We start from the raw sequence: 26,549 nt of genomic DNA on the forward strand, positions 1-26,549 counted from the left end.
GTGCAGGCCCTTCTCTCAGCAGTCGAGTGGGCAAGCAATTGCAGGACTGCGCCTTTACCTCCCCTTGTACCGTTTTGTCATCTAACAGCGCCACTGATCACGCTACTGTTTTTACGGACTGCATTCAGCTAGCCATGTGTTTATTATGTTGATTCGCGGTATTGCGTTGCAGGCAAATGTCTCAACGTATTCACAGCCTTTTATTTCATCACGCGTGGGGTTTTTACGACAGAATTGTATCACACTTCTACTGGCTGCATTTGCCATTCGCACTGGAGAAACAATGCATCACAATCTCGTCAAGCTGCAAACCAATACCATGCATCAATGATCACACTGACCACTACGACGTATTTTATTGTTCAAGAATGCATCACAGTGGCATATTGAGATTTTGCGTAACGTATACTGTGAACAGAATTATGTATTGCAATTGGGGGAAGCTGAGTTCGAATTCCGGCCATGGCTAAACAGCAGCGACGAGTGGGTGACCTCTCATTCACCAACTCACACCGATTGGCGTCGTGAAGTATGATTAAACAGCTTCCACCGACACTTGCATGGGTAGACCTTCATTCAACAGTCTCTTATGCATTCATTGCTGAAAATTATGTTATTTATCAATGGCGAACAGTAAAAACATTGTGTTTGGAATGCAGCAGCAACATCATCATCATCATCATCGTGATCAGCCATGGTCAATATACTGCTGGATTAAGGCCTCCGCAAGTCGTCACCATGTATCACGGTTCTGGAATGTAACATGCAGCAGCATCACTATATTGTAAAACCCTAACCATGGTGAATCAAGTGTTTAACGGCAGTAGCGATGTTGCCAGTTCTGTATGGACGCCTTTGCTTACCTCTGAGCCTTAGGCATTCCACTGAATCCTGAGTGCTTGATATTTCAATCTATTCTGAATGTTTCAATTGGCCGTTGGCATAGTAACAAATGGAATGTACTTTTTTGTTGCTTAGGGAGTTGACGAAGGGGAGATGAAGAGGAAGGAAGAATGGGAGAGAAGGGTTTGACGCTCTATCCCGGAAAATAACAGGCGCAGATCTGGCTCTGGGTCGAGGTTAGGGGTAAGGCTGTGCTCAGGCTCGCGTTTCTATTGGGTGGATTGCTCGATGATACTTTAGTGCAAAGTGGTGCACAGTGTAACCCATCGTGGAAGAGAGGCCCGAAAATAGGGCTATTATTTTTTAATGGTAGGGTCACATCCAGCATAAACAACAATTATATCTCTGGTTTAAGTTACGAATAGGATTTACGTTCGTCCCAGTGTCCTTTTTTACCCGAGTGCTAACCGGACAGCAGTATAAATGGGTACATCACGGTGTGTCGATTTCCAGCTCGTGAGTGGTGGGGTAAAGTGTGGGTGCTGCCACCTCTTCCAAGATCCCTCGAGTGGAGGCCCTTTCGCCAGCAGTGTTGTGAACAAGCAGTTGAAGAATTGACCTTTGCCTTTACTGTCCGGATGCTGATGACCAAATCATCATGAATGATTATTGAGCTCATACAATGTTGTTTCGCGTCAGATTCAAAGCGATGGAAAATCTTGGCTCAATCTTGTCAATTAATTAAACCAATTAACCTTCGTGTTAATATTACGAGGCCAACATTTGACATGTTTGGTTTTGGATTTTTATCTGGTTATAAGCCTGAACTCAACTCAATTTGTGTCGAATTTCAGCTCTCCGGCTCTACTAGAACAGCATTAAAGTCACCGAGTCACGATGATATTAGACATTTGGCCCAAGCGTTGGGAGCCCAAGGATTTTCTCAATATTGGATTGACAAATGACTCTAAAGTATCCTATATTTTTTCTGCAAAGTAGACACCTACATTTTAATGTACTCTCTGACACAGGCAAGTTACAGTAGAATGACCCCAAATTTAATATTCATAGCATGAGTATGCGGGAAGTCCCTATACCTTGGCAGTTGAACGAGCCCACAATAAGTTTGAACACGGGTATAGGGACTTTTCGTCCACTACAAACAAGCGGCGTACCAGAAACGGGCTGCGAGCGCCCCCTGGACGCCGCGTGGGTCACGGCTCCACGGAGGTGAGGATCCACGAGGAGGGAAGAGATGCCTCCGATTGAGAGCTGCTTCCTTCATATTCAATGACGATATCATTAATGAATGCGAATACAGAGATAGGGGGTACTCGGTTGAAACAACCAGGGGTACAATAGCCAAACAAGGTTGAGACGCACTGGTGTAGATATAGTTCTTATTTTAATTGTTTTATGTCGAGACGGTTATATTATGGAGACGCATTGTCTACATACTTGTACATGTTGTTATGCTTAGTATGTATAATATTCGCTCTTCACTTTGGTTGTTGACAGCGCCGCTTGGAGGCCGCTGCAGCTAAGCTGTTGACAAGTAGGCAGACAATTACGACAGACCTCTCCTGCTCGCGCACGGTCCTGCGTCATTGTCCAAGCGGATGTGGTGTCCAAGCGAATCATATACGAATGGCGGAGATGATCCAGCGATTTAGAGGCAATGGTTGCTAGAATACGTAGACAGATCTTGTGAAGCTCACACATCCGTTGGGCTGCGATATTAGCGGTGCAGCACATGGATTTGTAAACTCGTATGTGCGGGATCATGTGCGACTCCTACCTCTGCGTGGAGTTTTCTGCGGGTAAACCGGTTTCCTCCAAAACGAAATCGAACAACTCTGAGAAAGGAAATGTCAAACACCGCAATGCAGAATGCTTTGGACTTCATCATGTTGGTGATGCTGCTGCATTCGCAGTGGTGCACAAGTTACAAATACCATTCCGTCTTGAGGCTCGGTCAAACTTTCCCAGGTAAATAATACTTTTATTGATATTGTTTTGTTATAGTTTCAAGCATCGTGTCATGGTAAGGGGAAGGGTTGACGGAGGGGGCGGGAGCCGAGCCATGCGGCACCGCTTCGGGACGTTCCAGGAGCGAGGCGGCGCTGCTCGCAAAGCTCCGCGTGAAGGCAGCAAAGAGACGCGTGGGCGGATCCGATAGCCTCGTTAAAGTGCGAACACGTTTAGAATCACTCAGTGCATTTACATTAAGGCATGTGTGCAGCGTGAATTAATCACAGTGATGAGTGCATCGACTTATTGCAAACGAGCCATGAACGCAACTAAATAATGAATCATTTAATTAATGATTCTATTAATTAATTAATTGATTGCTTAATTGATTAATTCCCCTGCCGCCGCCGCCAGGCGCTGTGCCGCCCGGCCTCTGCACGAGCGCAACCTCAGCCGCTGTTTGGCGTTTAATCAGAGGGCAAGTTGAGTGAATCGATAACCCGAGATAGTTAGGCAAGTGGGCTTATTGCCATGTTCATGAGCTAAGGGTCGGAGAATCGGCTCTGGAGCAACTACGCGTTCATCGTTTCGCCGACGGGTGAGGGTTTATCTCGGCACAAGTAAAACCCTTTGAGCAATACATGCGCCTTTTCTATGGGGTACCGAGTTACACCATAGAAGCTTGGTCATAGAAAAAATACGAACAAAGCAATCCACAAACCACTGTAGATGGCCGGCCAATTTCCGAATGACACAGTTGGGCATCACATGGTACAATTAGGATAAAGTATACAAGGCTGGAAGAGCATACACTACATACACATTTTGTTTTATAACTTAGAGTCTGCAAAGCAAAGCGATCAGTTTCACATACACATGAAAGTTAATTTGAGGTCAAACAGTGATTTAAAGAGGAACACGGATGATAAGGTTTTGATCCTAAACATGTTCTTTTGGTTATTCGAGAGCAGTGGTTCTCAAACTTGTTTGGCTACTGTACCGCTTGTTGAATTTTGTTTCAACCGAGTACCCCTTGCCTGACACCACATGGTTCTGAGAAATTTATATATGAATAATGAACATCAATATTTTAACCAATTGTCCATTTTGTGAGGTATTCTAACTAGCTCGTAACTGCAAACGAATAAAACATTCAACGGATGCTGCATGCGTCATGCGATTTGTTCCCGCTCACTGGTTACTCTTGGAAACCACATTGAGATCAATGAGTTTAGAAAGGTATTTTATATCGTTATTGGCCACTATATGGATTTTAATGTTATAGTAATTATTTTTCTTGCTAGATTCACATAATTATTCACCAATGACTCTCATGTGTAATATGTCACATGTATAAATCACCTCACATACTCCCTCGAGAGATTGGAACGTACCCCCAGGGGTCGGCATATCCCCGGTTGAGAACCAATGCTCTAGAGGAGACACCACACAGAATGATTTTAAACCAAGCTTAGCTCTCACATAGAGGGGGACTTTGAGCAGGAACTTGCAGCAGGGAGAGGCTTCTATGAATATGGACTCCTAAGAATACGACTTGTACGAATATAAATTTTATTATCTGCTTTCAGAGTGAGCAAGACGGTTAGAATCCGACGGTGGCAGTGCTTCGCGTGCACGAGAGTTGGTAGCCACCGCGCCTTCTAAACCCTGGGGCCATTGCCATGAAATCCTCTAAACCCCTTGGTGGTTAACGCGATCTGGGATGCGAGCTGCTTCTCATCCCGCAAGCTGTTATGATAATCTGGCCCTGCAACACCATAACGAGTTAGTCCTTTGTAAAAACAACAATAAACCTTACCGCCCTGTCACAGTAAGCATCAGATGATTTTTAGTCCAATAAACAACTTTGAATGTACAACAATATAACCAGAGGTATTTCCGGTTTAGTGGGACGTGCACTGTAATATATGAACCCGGGGACCTGAATTCGATTCCGGGCTGTAGCTACATTGCTTAGTGGTATCTGAACCGGCCATGCCCCCCCCCACCCCCTCAGCAATCCGCAATGACCACGCGAAGTTTGGTCAAATAACTCCCATTCCGAGCCGTGCGTGGGGAGAGGCATTCAATCAGCAATGGGTTGAGGCTGTAATTGTAAATTGATCGTGACGCGAGTTATTTTTTTGTCTAACTTCAGCCATGGGGAGGCGCTCATTCAACGTGACGCATGGGGTCTGTTCAGCACCCCGGACAGCGCCTGGGGCGCCTTCTCGCTATCGGACATCACGATCGGAGTCGTCTCACTCGCACCGCCTCCCTCATCCCCAACCCCTCTTGAAATCCCAACACGATTGGCCCACGAAGCGCGTTCGAACCAATGAACGTAAAGATCGCCGCCCGTGATCGCCTCCGTTATGCCTGATGACGTTTGTAAATAGACCCTAGCTGGGGAATACGTCTCCAGGCAACAGCACATTATGCGGCTTTACAGAAACCGGAGGCGTTATGCCCGTTAAGCTTAAGCGGTTTCTGCACATCCCCCACATGAATATCCGCACCCCCCCGCCCACCCCGTCGCCTGTGTGCTGAAGATGCAACTCAACGCGTGGACACACGACGAGGACCCATTCTGCTGTTAATCTTTGCGCACGCATGGCGGCGTAACGGAGATGACCGCAATGCAGTTGACGAGCGCGTGTTGTTGTGCGATAATGGTCCGTAACCCAGTAGCCATAGGAAACGTGGCTGCTCTATTTATTCCAACATGTCAACATCGTGTTGTCTTCTTGTTATCGGCATTTCCAAACGTATTTTCTAAGAGCAGTCTGTCACACGCGTTCGGAATGTAATAAGCACGCGCTTGTTACGTATTCCTAAAAGCGTATTCGGAACATTCGGATGGTAGCAGCGGTTATTTCACCGCGCTATGTAATCTCTGCGACCTAAATGCATTGTAATTTTGGCCACGGCTAACATCAGTGGCGAGTGATATCTAAATTGGTTCTCCCCATCCACCGAGCTCACCAACCCTCACTGGCCGGCGTGGTAAAGCATGATAAACAAAACAAAAACTCATGGCCTACTCGGAGAGGGGGAGGGCCTTTATTTAACAGTAGATTGATACAGGGCTGTAGATTAAGGTATTTTTAGATTGTATCCAATGGGCTGGTGCAAACGAAGAAAGCTACGGCCCTGTATGGATTTGCTGGTTGGGGGTTCGGGCGGTGATTTCCCTGTGGCGTCACGGTTAGGTATTCCTATGACATTAACCTCCACAGCTGGCCTATAAGATCATGCGACAGGCATGTTTCGCTATTAACCGTGGCAGATACGATAGCCCTACTGATACACAGAAACAACAACCCGTATGCACAGCACGGTAGTCTTATAGGGCTGTAGGCGGTGGTGTTGAATGCGAGTACGGAACACGAGGGTGATGGGTGTAGTCAGACCACGCGTAATCGCGGTTTACACAGCGCACCAGGTAGACCCATGGGAATTCTTGGACAGGTTCCGATACGATTCGCGACTTATGCTAGACCGGCCCTGGCTGAGCATGTACAGTGAGGGAAATAAGTATTTGATCCCCTGCTGATTTTGTACGTTTGCCCACTGACAAAGAAATGATCGGTCTGTAATTTTAATAGTAGGTTTATTTGAACAGTGAGAGGCAGAATAACAACAAGAAAATCAAGAAAAACGCATGTAAAAAATGTTATAAATTGATTTGCATTTTAATGAGGGAAATAAGTATTTGACCCCTCTGAAAAACATGACTGAGTACTTGGTGGCAAAACCCTTGTTAGCAATCACAGAGGTCAGACGTTTCTTGTAGTTGGCCACCAGGTTTGCACACATCTCAGGAGGGATTTTGTCCGACCCTTTGCAGATCTTCTCCAAGTCATTAAGGTTTCGAGGCTGACGTTTGGCAACTCGAACCTTCAGCTCCCTCCACAGATTTTCTATGGGATTAAGGTCTGGAGACTGGCTAGGCCACTCCAGGACCTTAATGTGCTTCTTATTGAGCCACTACTTTGTTGCCTTGGCCGTGTGTTTTGGGTCATTGTTATGCTGGAATACCCATCCACGACCCATTTTCAATGCCCTGGCTGAGCATGTATGTATATAACCAAGCATTTTGCCAATGCTAAAGGAATCGTAGTGCACGACTTCCGCCTCTGCCGACATTTAAACCAACTTCTGGCCCAAGTGCTGTTGTTAGCTACGCCTATGAAGGCCGCAACTGCACGAGCGGGTGGTGTGGCCAGCATTAGGCTCGGCCGCCGCTATTTTTGCCAGTGCCGTTTACACACACCACACGAGGTACTAATTTCAAGCTATGTCTACCTAGGGGAGACCCAGGACAGTTTCGTATATTCACTCGCCACCAATTGTTATCCCTGGATTGGAATCCAACCCATATATTGCCATGTTAGTGCGGTGCTCACCGCTGCGCAAATTGTTCCCCACAGAGACCCCTTCTCCGCATAGTCCTTTCAGAGTCTTGAGACCGCTCCCCAAAGACAAAGACGTCCCGTACAAGCCCTAACAGGCAGGGCAAGTGCTAATCGGGAGCACATGTGAAGGCCGGCACGGCACAACGAGGGGGTGGGTGGTCAGCACCAAGCCCGGCCGCCCATGTCTCCCTATTAGCGATGTTTATACATTTTACCAGGCACTCATTTGAGATCGCCGGGTTCGTCGTACAGCGCACTAATCGCTACACTACCGCTCCCCATGTACACGCACACGTAGAGTGTACTAGGCGTCTTTGCCGATTGCCCCCAGCGAGGTGAACGCGAGGGGATCGTGGAGTCCGCGTGACGTCAGCACGTAGCAATGACGCTCGACGTCACGTCGCGCTGTTGTTCGGGGTGCGGAGCGCGCAGAATCGGCATTCGCGGGTGGACCACAGTCTTATTCAGCACATCATCACCACCACCAAGGTACGTCTCATCACGCCTAATATTCATATTATTCCGGTTGTTTCCGTTATTGGTGTTCACTCGAGTTTTTCCCAAATCGTGCGAGAGTGCCGGTGATGTGAATTGTTGCCGATGCCATCATTAATTGTAGTGACCGTCATCTATTAAATAAAGGCGATCGCGGAGTATCGGGACGCGCCTCCGCGGGCAAGCGTGACACAGTGTTTACCCGGACATCGCGACAGCAGTCGAAGCTGCTGCTGCGGATCCCGCCGCTGCTGCTGCAGCTGCTGACGATGCCGCATCAGCGCGGAGTTGGTGGAGCGTGTTTAGTCGCGTCTGTTCGGTAGATGGATCAGGCGCGCGGCACGAGCGTCGTGCCACACAGCTATCTCAACCGCACGGGCCCCTTCGCTGCGTCCAAAACAGCAAACGCATTCCTCAGCCGTCGAGGATGCGACATCGTCTACACGGGGTGGCGTGGGACAAGCCCGAGACGGCGATGTTCGCCGGCGATGTTCGCCGTCTCTGTCCGTCGCGTCGGTCGGAACGGTTCGGTGGTGGCTGTGGCTCGAGTCATTCCACGCGTTCATCGCACAGCGGCGTTAAATGAAGCGAGGTCCCTCTCCCTCCTCTCGCCCATCAGCAGCCTCTTCCTTTCCGCGGACTCGCTGCGCTCTCGTCCCGCATGCCGCTCGGAGTAAATGCAAACACACCCCGGCACCACTCGTCCGCTGCTGAGACGGATCGCGGTGTCCCGTTCTGCATGACCCCCCGCACGATTCCAGCGGAGGATGGAACGATAGTAGCAGGGGGGGAATGCGGGTTCTGGGGGGACGGTAGCGACAGCGGCGGTGATGTCCAAAAGGAGGGTCTGGTCGGTCGGTTGGATGGGCGTCCGTTGCGTCATTAAACTGATAATTACATCGAATGTCATCTACGCAGCGGGCTCTTGAGACGCACTGCCCGGGCGAGTAAGATGGAAGATTCGTGATCGTGAACATGACGCGCGCCCTGTTATCTGTTGGTTTGTGCGGATTAGGGGGTCACGGGTTACAGTTTTGCGTACATTGAACTGTTGTTGTATCTGTTGTTGTTTCTGCGCACGGGGCGTGTTGTTCACACGATGTCCGTCGTCCCGGTTGCGCCCCGCCGGGAGGATCACACAGAGAGGTTGACTCGCCCCCTCACGTTTGTTTTTGGGTATTCATGTGAAAGCTCAACAGAGACGGACGCTTTTGAAAACCGAGTCATTATTATTACGTAAATTACACATTCATCCGAGCAGACGTCCGTGGCTATTGCGCGTGAGCCGAGCGGTCGGTGATGTTCGGGTCGGGCGCGCTCGCCGCTGACGTGCGCCACACGCACGGTTCGATCTCAGCATCTGAACGCCGGCGACTCTTGCGGGGCGTTATGCACGCAGTTGGCCGCATTGGAAAGCTTTAGCAAGCTTTGTTGGAGGTGCACATATATAGGCGACGTTTCGAACAATGGCCCTTATTCATTGGAGAGGTATCTTTCTGCTATAATAATTAGATGTTTTTTTTTCAATCCGCTGGTGGATAAAGGCCTCCCCTACGTGTAAATTACGTGCTATTGTTTGACCATACCTCACCGCGTTGGTCTGTGCGGGTTAGTGAAGTTGAGGGTGCAAGGGATGGGGTTATGAGTGGGGTAGGGCTCGTTCATCTGTCACTCGTCACTGATGTTGGCTGTGATTGAGAATCGAACTCGAGTAACGGGTTCGTAGTGCAGTGTGGGCGTCACTGCTCTACCCGAATACGAGAATAACTAATTAATCAATACGTGCATACGTGACATCTCGGCTCACCGCGTCTCATCTACAAACGAGATAATGAATTCCACAGAGAGACGATGATTAAAGAACACGGAATTGAATAGAACAGAGCAGAGAGATGCATCCGGGCGGCTATTCGGTGGTACCGAGATGACATGACGTCCACATCACTCCTATTCTCTCCTCTCCTTGAACGCAATTCTCTGGGGATGGAAGGGACATGGGCTTCAACAGTGAGGATACTGGAGTGGACTGGTGGCGCAGTAGTTATCGCATTGTGCTCTCAACCCAGCGCACGTGATTTCCATCCGCAGCTAACGTCAATGTCGAGCGATTATCTGAAATGGCGATGCACAACGCTCCCTTGCTTTCTTCGCCTAATGACACCGCAAATTACTCCATTAAAATTTACAAAGCAATTTTCGCCTGCAATTGAAAATAAACTTGGCAGAACCCACCTGAAAATAATAACTTGGCTCAGTGAGAGTTTGCCGTTGTAAACAAGTGTAAATAATAACCCTCATTAACTAGCGTGGTGAAGTATGATAAAAAAAAACCCTCATGACCGATAAAGGTGTGGGGAGGCCTTCATTCATCCGGCATTGGATCGAGAAAGACATATGAAATATCATCATGGTTATTTACAATGCGTTGCTCAGAAGAGGGAAAACCTCGTGGAGGCGGGGAAAGGATTTTCGAGCGCATTCCTAGAGGTTAATTGAACGCGGTCAGTGGTTCAAAAGCCCGTTTGTGTGAACTTTGCTTGAGTGGGGTAGACGGAGAGGAGGGAATGGCGGGGGGGGGGGGGAGCTAATTTAAAATCACTGCTCGCTGCCTGTGACTTACGGCTAGAAATTGAGCGGTGCACGCTGTGCGACCTCATGAAGGGGAATCAACCAACACGCCCGTCCGTCCGTCCTTCTGTTGCTTTGCGATCTCACGATATTGTACAACTGAATTGAGAATAGTAAAAATAATAATAATATCACGGACAGCCCTCTGGTAATCCACTGCTGGATGATGGCCTCCCTGCGTCCGTGCCAGTCATGGGGGTTGCTATGCCATACTTCACCACAAGAAAAACATATACCAGTTGACGTCGCGTACAATGAGCCTTTTTCACAGCACATAGAGGTATGTTGATTGTTTTGTTTGTTATTTATACCTCACCACGCTGGTCAGTGCGGGTTGGTGAAGGGAGAGTCGGGCACCAGTTCAGATGGCTCTTGCTTTCCCACTGATGTTAGGCATGGCCAGGTTCATAGAACAGTGCGCCTAATCACTGCGCCACCTCTCCAGCCTGAGACGCTCTACTAATACAAATGTCGTATAATGTGCACCAGTCTCTCTCCTCTGTGCTCGGATATCGGCTGCGCGTGTCTGATGTGTTGACGTGGGAGTAAAAAAAAATATTTACATATTCTACTGGCAGAGCGCACACGGAACTCGGCAGTCAATATCACATTGCGATTTCATCGCCAGTTTGACTTTGATGTGTCTTGGTGTTCCATGGATGCCTTAGCATTACGATCGAAACCGATATGGACTGTGCGCACACAAATACAAAGATACCCTCTATAGCCTTAACAGACTTTTGGGACAAGTGCTGTTTGCGAGCACCTATGATGGCCGGCACGGCACACGAGGGAGTGAGTAGCCAGCACCATGCCCGGCCACCTTTGTCTCTCTAGTGGCGATGTTTACACACCGCACCAGGTAGTCTTTTTTAGGCTAAGTCGATCTAAGGGAAGCCCAAGAAGGGTTCAGATAATCGTGACTGGTGTTGGCCGTAAGCTGGAATCGAACTCGGATCGCCAGATCTGTAGTGCAGTGTGCTCACCACTACACATCCACAGTACACACACGTAATGTATTTGGAGAGATAGTAGACTAATTCGAATTGCATTGAGTGCTCCCTTGCATGTCTATTTTCTGCTCGCGCTCCTATTCCTGCTACATGAAACAAAATTACTAAGGAATTGACAAAACATTTTAATCAGGGGGTTCTCTTGAAGTTTTCTGGCTCAATTAAGTCCCTCATGCGTACATTAAAGTAATTAAAAACTCAAACGTGTCCCTGTAAATATATACAATGAATGTGTTACGCGTTGCATTCAGGCAAATGTCGGCCGATGCACAGCTTCATTGGCGGTCCTGAGTCAGGTGTCTAAACTCCATATTCCTATGGCAGGACAATTATGACATTATCCTAATTATTTGTAGACTTCCCTAAAATAGCTTTCCTCTCACAACATATTTTATAGAATTGACCAAATATTTCAATGCAGGATCCCCCAACCGAATGTCCAGAGACTCCTTGTGGCGCTGACGGTTACTCCGAGGGCATTATGAAGGTTGTCATTGCAAACGTTACTTAATAACGCTCTAACACATGGTGAGACACGACGAGGTAGGAAGGTGAAGTGGTCTTCTATGAAGCTCATCCGACCTGTGTCCGTATTGCTTGCTCACAGTCACAAGACATTGGCCATGGATGGCTATGTCTTCACCTTGTTATTTGCAAGAGGTTAGTCACAATACATTTCTAGTAACCCGTACAGATTAAGCAGTGGGACAGTGGTTATTTCAATGCAAAATAAAACCCAACGACCCGAGTTAGATTCATGGTCATTTTCGACCACCATCAGTGGCGAGTGACATTTAACAGGTCCGCACTTACCAAGCCACCCCACACTCGCCAAACCACCCCACACTCACCAAACCACCCCACACTCACCAAACCACCCCACACTCACCAAACCACCTCACACTAACCAAACCACCCCACACTCACCAATCCACCCCACACTCACCAAGCCACCCCACACTCACCAAGCCACCTCACCAAACCACCCCACACTCACCAAGCCACCCCACCTCACCAAACCACCCCACACTCACCAAACCACCCCACCTCACCAAACCACCCCACACTCACCAAACCACCCCACACTCACCAAGCCACCCCACACTCACCAAACCACCCCACACTCACCAAGCCACCCCACCTCACCAAACCACCCCACACTCACCAAACCACCCCACACTCACCAAACCACCCCACCTCACCAAACCACCCCACACTCACCAAGCCACCCCACACTCACCAAACCACCCCACACTCACCAAGCCACCCCACACTCACCAAACCACCCCACACTCACCAAACCACCCCACACTCACCAAACCAACTCGCATTCACCAAACCACCCCACACTCACCAAACCAACTCGCATTTACCAAACCACCCCACACTCACCAAACCACCCCACACTCACCAAGCCACCCCACCTCACCAAACCACCCCACACTCACCAAACCACTCCACACTCACCAAGCCACCCCACCCTCACCAAACCACCCCACACTCACCAAACCACCCCACACTCACCAAACCACCCCACACTCACCAAGCCACCCCACCTCACCAAACCACCCCACATTCACCAATCCAACTCGCACTCACCAAGCCACCCCACCTCACCAAACCACCCCACACTCACCAAGCCACCCCACCTCACCAAACCACCCCAAACTCACCAAACCACCTCACCAAACCACCCCACACTCACCAAACCACCCCACACTCACCAAGCCACCCCACACTCACCAAACCACCCCACACTCACCAAACCACCCCACACTCACCAAGCCACCCCACACTCACCAAGCCACCCCACACTCACCAAACCACCCCACACTCACCAAACCACCCCACACTCACCAAACCAACTCGCATTCACCAAACCACCCCACACTCACCAAACCAACTCGCATTCACCAAACCACCCCACACTCACCAAATCTACCCCCAATCACCAGCGCAGCGAAGTATGATCAAGCAACCCCCTGTGCCCGAAAGATAAGGGGAAGCTTTCACCCATCAGTGGATTTACAAAGGGCCTTGAAATAAATAAAATGCAAATAAATACATCTATAGGTTGTGGGCTTTCTGCAATGCACAAAGCAGGCAGCCACTGTAAGATGAGCGACCATTGCCTCGCCATCCAGGATTTTTTTTATCGCAGAGGATGCCACTGCAATTGAGTCCGAAGACACTTCACCACCACCATCATGGGTGGACATCCACGCTGATAAATGCGGTAGTTCGGCACCCGGAATAAGCTCCCATTAACGTGGAGTGAAACGTCGGACATCGTGCCGAACAATGTGCGGCACGACTGGAAAATGCCAAGGAGCTGTGCAGCAGCAGGACCGCGGAAAAGTACGAGCAGAATGCAGTAATTCACCACCACATGTGCCATCAATGTCATCACGTCAGACGCCATACTGCGGGAGCTGAAGGGCACGTGAATGCGTCGTAATTTGCTCGTGACGCGATCGTGTTCCGTTGATCCCGAGCTGTCCCGTAATTCCCGCGGCCGTGAGTCCGAGCCGTAACGAGTGCGCCTCGTGAATGCGGGGACGTGCCCGGCGCACGTCGGAACCCAGGGCGGGCTGCGGCTTCCCCGGAAATGAGTGACAGGGACGCGCTACTCGCAGCATGCAGCCCCTTCACGGCGCCCACGCGTCCCACCACCACCTCTCCGTGAATTGTAGAATACTACGAGATATTATTTGGGTCTTTCGGTAAAGCCACGTAGATAGAAAAATAATCCAAATATCACGACGTTTTGATGACAACACAAGCAATCGTCATCAGGTGAAAAACACGATTGCTTGTGTTGCGATGGAAACGTCGTGATATATTTTGTATTTTTTTCTATCTACGCGGCTTTGCCGAAAAACCCAAAGAACATGAATTCCTGCGGTCACGAAAGCTTTAAGTCAATATTTATTCTACGAGATCTCATGGAGTGCGGCGGGACGGCAGAGGGATGCAAAATCCATCATTGTTGACTGTACTTCTATGCTCCCGGTCTTCATTTACCCCCCCCCCCCCCCCGCTCGCATGTGCTCAGCATGGGGAGAGTATGGTGGGAGATGCCCTTATCCAGCAGTGGATTGACAAAAAGATTATGTTACGTGCTACATTTCAATTACGTGATTAGTGATGCCAGACCTAAGGACGATTGGAGCAGACCAAACGTTGGTCCTTTTTGTAGGGCAGGATGACCTTGATTCTTAGCCCACGTGTGTCATAGACGAGCTTGTGGCCTAAGTGACACGTCCCATCTTGACCGCGTGTTCTTGGGAATGCACTGCACACAGAGACCGTGCCACGAGAATGCAATAATTTATTTAAATTTTCATTTGCCTGCGTGTCGTGCCACTTCGTGAAGTAGGATCTCACGCTGCAGCCTGCGCCACTTTCGCTCACTTTAGCGTAGGAAAGACATCAGTAGTCCGACACTGCTCAGAGAGCCGAGTGTAAGACACCCGGATGAAATGTGAAATGACAAGAGACACGTGCGGAGGAGGGCGGGCGGGTGGCTGGCGGCGGTGGTTGTGGTGGAGAATGGGAGCAATGTTCGCAGAGTTGATGTCCGCACAAAGCGTCGCTCTGCAGAGGAGTACTGAAGAAAGCGTTCCGAGGCTTCCGGAAAAGTTACAGACTTTCATAACCCAGTCTCAAAACACGGCTGAGATGGAGCTTTTCACTCACTCGTACATACAAACACACACACCAACTATAACACTGGCAGAGAGGGTCATGCCCATACGGCATATATGTTACTTTTTATTTTGTTTGTCCATAATTCACATGGGACCGTCTCTCTCACTTAGCGCAAGCTATGAATGATAACGACCGGGAAAGCGTGACGCAGTGCTGCTACGGCGATAACGCGTTTTATTAGGGCGTGCCGCTGAGGCTCCGGGTCTGGGAAGCGAATAATCATGGAGCTAATTACTGATAACGGCTTTTATTTATAATATCAGGAACATAATGCCTTCTGACCTTTGATTAATTAAAATGATGCCTTTTATTTTACCCTGCTCCATATGGAGGAGCGTTGGGGGGAGAGGGGTGCGATATCGCGTTCCATAACGATAGCCTGTGGTCTCGCGGGGCGCTGCGCTTCAAACACCTCCATCCCCCCACACTGCGCTGGCAAGAACCTAGAGGAAGCTTCAGAACACTCAGCGGAAATGTCAGATTCCCATGGAGCCAGACTATGGCAGGCACCCTGTCAGAACGCAGAGGAGGGACATCATCCGCCTTGCAGAGGGCACGCTTCGAGCCTCACGCCCCCCCAGCTTTCTCGGGCATCTCCACGAGCACAAGATAAATATATGCAAAACGTTCAGCGGATGTTCACGGGATTTTGTTTCTTTCGAGACAGAGCCAAAGGCACACATGGCAGTGATGGCAAATGTATCCTTTGCTGCGTGTTGGTCCGTCCAGTTGCACTATACCTGTAGACCAAGTAGGATAAACATCACGGATCGTTTAGCGATGGCCACTGGCAGGAGCATTCTGCGCGGGTTTATATCCCAGGTGCACGCACCGGGGATGTGCCCATAGCCATGCTGTGCATTTGGTGGTGGACACTGGAAAGTAATTGGAGTGACGAAATATAGACAGCTGGCAATATGGAGGGGGGAAATCATTTTGACAGCACGCGTTGTGATAATGTAACTTGCTTTGTCTGTCTTGAGCAAGAGGCATTTCCCACTTAATCTTAAGTCAACGAAATAGGTCACGCTGGCATCACTAAGCCTCTGTGTTGAAGCTGCCATTTAACATTCCTCGAGTAAATGGTTCTGAAGGATGGTACATTTTCTTATATCGTTTTGTAGGCATCAAAACGACATTTTTAACTCTGTGGAAAATCCTATTGAGATACAATCCATACGACTCACGCCGTGGAGCATGGTGCTTACAGCATGCCAGTCGCGTGTCGCGGGGCTCAATTTACAGTCGGCAGGACACGGTTCCATCGGCGTTCTGGCATCCTGGTCTAAATCCAGACATCACCATCAAACATGGGCAAGCCTTTTGGTGGGATGAGTTATTTTTAATATTTTCTTTTAAGTGCGTTTTATTTCAACTTTTTTACATCATGCATTAATGGGAATGTCATATCACATTTAAACCGTAAAGATGATTGCACTTGCAAAAGGGTATAGGTACGAGCTTTGCATGTTTGAGAGATATGGGCAATTGAGGTAGAAGGCCCAGTCAGTGTGCATACCGCTGTTTTAGTGCCTTGCGCTGCATCATTCGCGGAATACACAGTGCTGTGTATTTGTATTCTACGTCGGCAAGCCGGGTGCGTAGCGTGATGGCAGAGGTCACGATTTCAAATTCCCTTTGGGGTTTACTCAAACAAAACATTCTCTTGGTTCTTTCGGTAAAGTCACGTAGAAGGGAAACAATACAAATATAAAACAATACAATTCTCACGAAAGCTTTAAATCAAAACATTCTCTGTTAGGTAGACAAAAATGGATGTTCTTTGGATAAACTGATCCTGTCATAGAAATATGGAATTTATGCCATTGATGAGCGTCCACCCCGTGCTTGTTTGATGGTGCAGATGTTTGACTTTTAAAACTTTTTCATTTACTCAGCAAAACTTGAATTGAGTCTCAAGACTACTTTGTAGGAGAGTCCTGCTAGTTGCTTGGGCAGATTCTCAATGACCATTGGTTTGTGCTTTGAAGAGAAAAGGAAATTACCCAGAGAAAACCCAGGCATACGAGTAGCCTCTGACATTCAAGGCTTGTAGAGATTTATTGATTAGCATTGATTCTTATGCTCAAGATGCATTCAATGAATTGTGTGTTTGAGAATTGGTCATTTTCAACTTATGCAGATTATGTTTGAATCTGCCTTGAAACGAATGAAACGAATTACATACAGGGTAAACAAATTGTGACAGATGGCACAGACAAAACAAAATGAGACTGTAATGAAGAAACAAACAATAATTTAATCTTAGATTGAATTGTTGCCCCTGATTGTGACAGTTCATTGAATTTTGTGGATATGGGGGAAGAGGACATTGTGCGGGTGAATCATTTACATGTCCAGTGTTTGGCAAATGCCTGTATTCAATTGCTATTGGCTCGTTAGAGGAAAATTATTTCCCTGGACAAAATTCAGGCACATGCCTAGACTTAGACAATGACATCTACTCCCACCGAGGGTGAGATTAGGAACTCACGAATGGTATTAGCCCTGCTGCAGTGGTGTAGCTATTGGGTGTGTGGGTGGTCCAACTGTACCAGGGCACACGGGATGGACGAGTGTTGGCAACCAGTCTATGAAGAGGTGGTGGGAAGAGATTTGATAAGGGGCCTAAATTCAGCCCTTGCATCAGGGCCATGCCAAATAGCTGGGGCGGCGGTCTCTACCACTCACCCAGATGACAGCAGCAGTTGGTGCCATCTTAGGTCATCAGCAGGGTAAATGCCTGGTGGCTGAATAGCGTCAGCCTCTTAGCTAATTCCATGAAACAATGAGCGGGTTTGGGGGTTACCTTTTCGCAAACGAGGTGGATTGACCACGAGAGTCACTGGGAGGCGTGGGCTACTACCTGGCTGAAAGTCTGCGTGCTGTTGGCATCGGGTGTCGGAGGTCGTGCTTTTCTATGTCTATATATGTTTAAAGTACCGTGCTTAATGTAGCCTATGCTGTGACAACGATGTACTTTATGGTTTATGTATACACAAGACCTGGATGATGGTATCAACAGAACATTGTCACTTGGAAGGGCGGTGGTGACTACAAACTTGGCCTGTAACCCAGCACTGTGGAGGTAGCGAGGTGTTGGTGGATCACCACTCATATGTTATGAAACGCCCTTCCTGTGGGTGTCGAGGAGGAGCCATACCCTGGCTCACCAGCAAAAGGCGGTACAGAAAATTGTGGATTCCACCTGTTCCATCTGTATGGGATAGATTATTGCACCCTCACACCCTTGTATTTTGTCCAGGTGCTCTGGTTTCCTACCACATGTAAACCCACATTTATTGACCAATAACACCTTAGTATATACAGGACCACAGAGCTTACATGAGAATTTGGCACCAGCTCACCACCTGGCTGCTGCATTTCCTGCTCATCTGTAGTTCTCCGTGAATATGAGTCGTTCTACCTTTTCGAAAACAAGCATAAATTATTATTATTATATTAACAATGTTTCCAGCACTCATGGCAACTAAATTACGCCAGGGCTCTGCCGATAGCACCCGTGGTAACGCAGTCCCCACGGTGCGTGCACGTCCCCAGCGCGATGACGACGGTGGCGGTGTGCGTGTGTTCCCAGATGCACTGGGCGGCTGTGGCCTGTGTGCTGCTGTTGGCGGTGGGGCTGGCCTGCGGAGAGATGCCGCGCTCCGACCAGCTCGCCGGCGGAAATTTTGTCGAGGAAGGTCCCTGGAACCGGTTCCGTGATGTGAGTGCTCACCCGCTGTACGCTCGCGACAACGTTGTGCGCTCACAGACGCGCGGACACTACGCGCATGTTGTGTAAATTTTGCAACAACAACAGAGGCAGCAGTGGCCACCGCGGTTCTGCAGTAAGTTTTGGTAACATCGCCCATGCGCTGTACCAAGTTGGGTGCACTTTGACAACTCGTACACGAACAACAACAATGTATACTTTATACAGCGTCTAAATGTCACCGTGTCTCAAGACGCTTCACAACTTCAGAGAAACTCCGTTCAGGTTGAATGGAGGTAGTGAGGGCGTGAGTGTCAAGGGCAGGGACACATTGGAGAGACTTTTGACTTTTAAACAACTTTTATTGCCACCAGCAGCAACAGCACTGGAGGCGATTCCGATATGAAATACACAAAGTCACCAGCAAACAAATAAAACAAACGCTATGAATGCACGCGCTGTGGCGCTAAATGCACCACGCACAACATGAAAGAAAAGTCAAGTGGAGATAGATAGAAACAAACGAACTGACTCATTTTGCAATAATCATTTTAATAAACCTACTCTGTTGGAACTAAGTAGAATAATTTGATCAAATGCGCTCAGCAATTTAAAACAATAGTTTATCATGCAAGTATTACATTCAAACCTCAGCAGGTGCACTTTAAAAGTACTTGCATGATGTGAGCGTCAGTCCACAGGAATGCTCAGAGGGGTGGGGGTGGGGAAGTAAGAGTGACCATAAGAGTGACCATAACCTTCCCTTTCCCCACTTCCAGAAAAAAATCAAAGAGTGATTGGGCTCCCACTTCTGGTTTAAAATGTCATAAATATCGACCATGTTAGGCAACACAGGCAGAGCAGTAAATCTGGACACTCGCCACCCGATATTTTTGTTCGTGGACAAACAGAACTAATGGCAAGTGGAAATCTCCTCTCCAATTCCGTACGAATGCAGTGTTGGTCACGGGAAATGAAGTGGCCGTGCATCCCGTCTGTGTGTGCGTGCGTGTGGTGGCCCGCTTGTCGCAAGCTCACCCTCTATTTGTTCATCCGGCTTGACGTTTTGGACTTTTGGGGCCTGTGTGCGCTCAGCAACCATGATTTTAAAAAAATAATGTTGATATTCTTTATTCAAATACAATTTCAGGAATTACACACTGCACGGTCCTGATGATTTCTAAACAACAATAGTGCTGTTTGATGGAAGAAGTGCCGATTTAAATTAAGATCGTTTATCTCAAGAGCAGAGAGAGCTGATTCAAATTAAGATCCTCTATCTTAATGTATATGTCACATGGGACACACACTCGCACACACACACAGACACGATCCTCTATCTCAAATTGAATCAGTGCTGTCTCTATCACGTGGGACAAACATCCCCTATATAGCTTACACAGACTCTAGAGAAAAGGTATGTTCGCGAGCACCTATTAATACCGGTGCAGTGCATAAGGTGGTTGGGCTACCTTTATTTCCCAAGTGCCGGTGTTTATCCACCAGCACCTTGTACTCATTTGCAAGGATTAGTCGACCTAGTGGAGACCCAGAACTGGTTTCAGATCTCACTCACCGACTGATGTTAATGCCATGGCTGGGACTCGAACGCAGGTCACTGTTTTCTTAGCTAAGTGCACTAACCATTGCACCACCACTCTCACATGGGACACAAGTACACACGTACAAAAAACACGAGATCTTTGTTGTAATTTTAATCAGTACTTTCTATGCCATGTGGAGCTCATTGTTAGCGATCATCAGGTGCTTGCAGTTAATTTGTATGTTAAGGGAGAACACTTTTAAGAATGAAAGGGTTTTCAGTGGTGGGTCACGAAGACATGCGCTTAGGAAACTCTGCCTTAGACAAGTCCTGCAACACCCACTATGTGCGCAAGCGTGTTGGCTCATATTTTCTCCTAGAAACGTATCTAAAACAATATACTATGCCAAGCAGGGTTTGCCTGGCTGGTAATTGAATGAGAGAATTGCATGGAATACCAAATGTTATAGGCTTTGACTGTGAGTTGGCAAGGATATAGCAAGTACACTAATGGATTATAGGATATATCTGACACTTTGAGCGTTATGTTTCCCCTCCAACATGAAGCCAAACGCTCATTCACGGGACCGACCAACCAACACATTGCAGGGCCGTCCAGTGAGGCGTTCCTGGGTAAATAAATAGTACTACCACAGATGGTGAGCTTGAGAGCTTTTGGAGGTGTAGGTCTTTATCAGAAGGATACAAACAAAGTTTATGTAAATTACAAACATAGTTGGGACTGAACATTTGCAATGAACTAGAAGTAGAACCAAATCTCTTGCAAGCAAAACCTTTTATGATCGACCAGCGTTGAGGTGGCATGATTTTCGTCCGTACAATTATCAGTGCAGGAACGCGTGTGCATGGAACGTCGCGTGGCCACATCTGGTACGTTACACCGCAATAGGCATATATGCAAGAGATCCAGGCACGACTCATCTCTCACTTGAACGGAGGATAGCATCGCGAAAGTTCGTGGTTTGCGTGGAGAGACGGGCGCTCCCATTGATGGCGCGTCATGGGGAATCGATTACTGGCGTGCGGCGCGCCGAACTGCGGCCCATCACGGTTGGGCCCTCCCCACCATCGGCCAACTGATGCCGAAACCCTGCACTTAGCCTTCGCCCTAACCCTAAACCGCAAACTGCCAACTGTAGCCCAGTAATTGCACATGCACGCAAGGCTTTCTGTTTTTGAATTGCATTGTCCCCAGTGATGGCTATTGGTGACTGGTAACCTTATCCCAGAATATACACAATGCGCACGAGATATAAGTAAACACATTCCAAGAAGGACCAACACAATCCAGCAGATACATTGCCTTGGAACGATCGCTGTGTGTGGAATGATATTAGACATAAATGGTGCCCAATGATATGCTTTAAATGAATGCTCTTTGAAGTTGTTCATCTCAATATATCTCCAAAGCATTGACGTGATGGCATATACAGAGCGTTTAAACAAACTTCAAACAGCAATAATGCCATTCATATTTTGCTTTCATTTGGTGCCATGTGAAGATTACAGCACAATATCTCTCCGAATCTGAGTAATGCTATCTCTCGGGCCTCTCTGTGTGCTGGAAAGGGCCATTGACCAAAACGTCGCCTATTTTATACTTCTCTCTCTTTATGACATGATAATGATAATTCTAAATGTTGTTCTTAGTTGGACGAAAAACGACATCCTGATACATAACTAATAACTCAATGCAATACCAGACAATTTGGATTTATATAATATCTAAATACAACTGCATCTCACGATGCTGTACAAAAACGGTGGGTATATTTATTTTATAGAGAGAGGGGTAGTCAGTCATAGGCAGAAGAAAAAAGGGAATATTTTGATCCTAAACTGACACACTTGCACATAGAGACCAATAGCATGCCATAAGAGACCCATGACTTACAGATGAATGTGTACTACACAGATATTTACCCATATATGTGAGTCTTTGAATTACTACAGAGTCTATGGATCTCTTTTTAATGATGTGGTTCTTGATATGCCTATAAGACTCGGCGTATGTCTACCGTGCAGGAGTTATGTATACATTCTTATGCAATACAGTGGGGATGTACAGAGTTAGTAAATTTGACCGTGTCTCAAGACGCTGTCCAGAAACAACAGCCATATTTATTTTATAGAGCAAAAAAATGCAGTTTGCCAAAGACAAGAGTCTGGACTTGAACAGTGGCGTGGAGTCGAATGCAACAGCACGAATTGATGAGGGAAGCGAGTTCTAGACCATCGGGGGCAGCAGAGGAGAATTAATGACCTCCATGAACCTTATCACCATTTACTCTTATTGAGGTTGTATTCCTCTCCAATTTAATCAGTGAATTTTAAGGCCTTACCAGGTGTGAGACATTTATTAAACCATGTTCGTATTGTCCAGTTGTGAGCGATAATACAATCGGTTATTCTCGCAAGAAATGTCCCATTGGTTGCTCAAACATGCTAAAGTGTAAATTAATATATGGAATACAATCTGATGGATCTGTCAACACTGTAGTTATGATATGCATCGTCACCTGAGATAGACCGTTCATATCCATGTGTGTGTGTGTGTGGGCATATGTGTTCGTGCGTGTGTGTGTCACTGGGTGACATTGACTATTATTTGAACCAGTTCTGGGCCTTCCATAGGTCAACTCAGCCTCAAATCAGTAGCTGGTGCGGTGTGTAAACATCGCCACTCGGGAGACAAAGGCGGCCAGGCATGGTGCTGGCCGCCCACCCCCTCGTGTAACGTACAGGCCTTCATATGTGCTTTCTAACAGCACTTGCCCCAACAGTCTGTTAAGGCTATATGGCGGATCTTTGTCTTTGCGTGGAGTGGTGGCATGGTGGTTAACAATATGTGCTGTACATCTTGTGACATGAGTTTGATTCCTGGCCATGGCTAACATCACTGGTGAGTGATATCTAAACCGGTCCTGAGCCTGGGATTTAAATGAGTACCTGATGCGTTGTTTAAGCATCGACACTGGGGAGACTAAGTGAGTCATTAGGTGAGTGAGTAAATGAGTGAGCTCGTGTTTGAATGAGTGAATATATGAGAGTGAGTAAATGCATGTTTTAGTGAGAGACTGGGTGAGTAACTGAGTGAATGGTTGAGTAATTGAGTGAGAGAATATGAGTGAGAGAATTATTTAGTAATTGAGTGAGTGAATGAGTGAGTGAGCGATTGTTTGTCTAATTGGGTGATGTAGAGAATGATTGAGAGAGCACGGGCATGTCTGATTGGGTGTTTGCGTGAATGAGTGAATGATGGAGTAAGTGCATTGGTATATAACCACCACTGTCGGCTAGTGGTGATGCATGCCTGTAATCCAGTACTGTCGAGGCGAGGTGGATCGCACAAATTTAGCGAAACTTCCTTCCAATGGACGTCGATATGCCAAACCCTAACTTACCAGGGAAAGACAGTCCAGCAAATTGTGGGCTAATATTATTTGTCCCTTCTGTATGTGATACAGTGTTGTTCGCTCGCTCACACGTATGGGTTTTCTCCGGGTGCTCTGGTTCCCTCCCACATGTATAAATACTCAGTAATTGGCTGAAAACAGCAGACAATATCGTTAAATCCAGAGCCATTTTGGTGCTCGCTCACCACCAGGCGGTGCTTCCTCAGATATTGTGAGATGCAATTTGCGTGAACAATGGAGCCATATTTAAAACTAAATATTACTATTATTTCGCGTGAATCCTAGGGAAAAAATGAATAAAACCTAACCACGGCATGACAGCGAGTCGCTCCACTGCATCGCATCGCACACAATGCAACCCCACGCACGGTTCTGATGATACAAAGAACTTGGTGCGTGCGACGCCAAAAATCATCCTCATTGTGGAGCAACGCGAAGCGACAGCCGATCCTTCATTGCGACGGCTGTTCCTTGGCAAGCAACTTTAAGGGATTTTTTGCACGTAATGATTAAATTATGAATGCTCGCTTCCTCTTAAAGCGGTTGCTTGAATGCATCACCGGTGGAGCATTTGTGAATCTCATCTCAACGGGAAGAATAACATCCCTCTGGGACGGAGATGAGCGTGGAATTTAATGCACAGACAACTTTAAAATGTTATATTTGTTACTTGCGACACACACACACGATCCATTTGCGATGTTGGATGTATTTTTTTTTTTATAGAGCTCATCAGTCACTGCCATTTCTGATGCTCACGGAAAATTCACAAATAGAAATCGCTCCGGTGAGCAGGCTAATTGGATTTTGAGAAGCTTTTAGCCAGTGAATAGGGTCAAAATCAGGCAACTACGATGCGTAATGGTGGATAAATTGATGCAATCAAGCTAATTGGCACATCGCAGGCCGTCGTGGCACACGCTCTCTTATCGTGGTCTAAAAAAAAGCCATGGCTAAAAAAACCGTTACGGGCCACATTTATTGCGCAAACGAGCCAGGGTAATAATCCTCTTTGCGTTTGTTATGGCTCTCGTACGCCGTTTCTCTTAAAGAATATGGCCTTATCGTGCAACAAATGATGGCAACAAAACCCACGAGCGCTGCTATATTTGTTCGAAATACGTTTAGCGGCCCACGCATGCAGCGTACCGTGCGCAGACGACGTCTCGAGCTCACACGGACGGCGACAGCACCAGAGTGGACAATCGCTGTGCTGCGCTTGTCACGCTCTTTGCTTTTAAATAAGGACAGTGACGGAGACGCAACAGCCTGATTCGTGATAAATGTAGACAAATGAGCCAGGGCCGTCTAAAATATTCAACACACACAGAGCATTGGCAAGAATGCAATTGTGTACATGGCAAAATAGCTCAGCGTGTCCTAAATGTTTGACATTGTTGGCTATCGTTTGGCCCGAAGGTAAATGGCACGCTGCCGTAAGGCTTGCCAATCAGTGATGACGGGGTGGGTGGGGGGGAGCGCGTTTGGTCAAGTGGGCGAAAGGTTCGGGGAGGGTTGGCGACGGAGCGAGGGTTACCTTTCTGGCATGATAAGTGAGGTCGCACCTTTTGTGCGACGTGAAGATTAACGGCCGTGCTCGTGGCGTCACTCTGGTGATTAATAGCCTCTGGGATGGCAGGGAAACACTGCCGATGCCGCGGCAGCCCCGTCCCATCTTTGCACTCTCAAATAAAACCTCCACGACGCCACCCGCCCTCCCTCAGGCCTCTACGTGCACTTCTCTGCTCTTCACAGAGGCCGCTTAAAAGGGACATTTGTCACTTCTAAGCCGATTTTCCAAAGCTTAATTTGGGGCGGCCAGTGAAGTCAGAAAAGCGCAGAGGCCCCACGGGTGCGGCGCTCGCAATTCGCGGGATTGGAGGGCGGAAAAAGGTCACGGGTCGTGTTTGACGAGCGCGTGCGGTTCGTAGCAGTCCCGTGGTCTCCGAGAAATTGCCTTCATTACCGTCGTTTTGCTCCAGCAGGATCACGTTCTATTATTTATTAGGTGTCTGTTCGCTCACCTCCACAACCCTCGGCCCAGGTTATTGTAAGTGCCATGTCCAATGGAAGTATTGTATTATGTGTCTGCACATCTGAACTTCACCTGAGCCATAATCCCAGGGACAATTTCTCAAATCAACCACAGCTTCTAATCCCAAAACCCAGCACATCACAACCGTACAATCTAATGCCCATTACTCCTGACCCCTGACTCCAAGCTCAATCCCACATGCAATCCCAACCTCAACACTCACCCCAATCCTCGAAGCTAATCCAACTTTATCCTCTAATGCCATATGCGCAGTAAATTATTTTAAATATACCAACACTCTTTGGTTCTTTCGGTAAAGTCACGCAGAAAGAAAATAAATTAAATAATTAAATAGTTTTCTTTCTATGTGACTTTACCGAAAGAACCAAAGAGTAATTCCTGCAGTCACGAAAGCTTCAAATCAAGTCTATACCAACACTCTTTTGCATGTTCATTTATTGTACATCAAACACGTAATATTTTGCACGTATTATCGTGCACTTAAGGTGCACTGCTTTTTCTAGTCCCTCGTTGTGGGTGGTGATCTTTGTCTCTCCATCACTCAATGTCTGTTTCTCTGTATCTCTGTACCTTTCTCTGTGGCCCATGTATACATTGTCGCATCCCTTACAGTTTTGTGCTCTGTGCGGCCACTACAAATCCCCACCGCTAAGACCAGGTGCGAGAGGCAGCGCAACTCTGAAAATATCACGCCAAATGAACACAGCTTAGTAAACAGC

General features: G+C 47.6%; 1 protein-coding gene across 1 annotated transcript in view; it reads left to right on the forward strand.

Moving 5' to 3' along the window:
• Positions 1-7,585: 7,585 nt before the first annotated feature.
• Positions 7,586-26,549, forward strand: part of LOC116940374 (testican-3-like) — a 211,272-nt gene continuing 192,308 nt past the window's right edge. The window contains exons 1-2 of the mRNA XM_032950154.2: positions 7,586-7,721; positions 18,678-18,806. Coding sequence (XP_032806045.1) covers positions 18,678-18,806 — 129 coding nt within the window. The 5' untranslated portion in view covers positions 7,586-7,721. The remainder of the gene's footprint in view (positions 7,722-18,677; positions 18,807-26,549) is intronic.

This window comes from Petromyzon marinus, chromosome 8, assembly GCF_048934315.1.
Source record: "Petromyzon marinus isolate PM22_M1 ecotype Great Lakes invasive population chromosome 8, UKy_Petmar_22M1.pri1.0, whole genome shotgun sequence".
NCBI classification, from domain to species: Eukaryota; Metazoa; Chordata; class Hyperoartia; order Petromyzontiformes; family Petromyzontidae; genus Petromyzon; species Petromyzon marinus.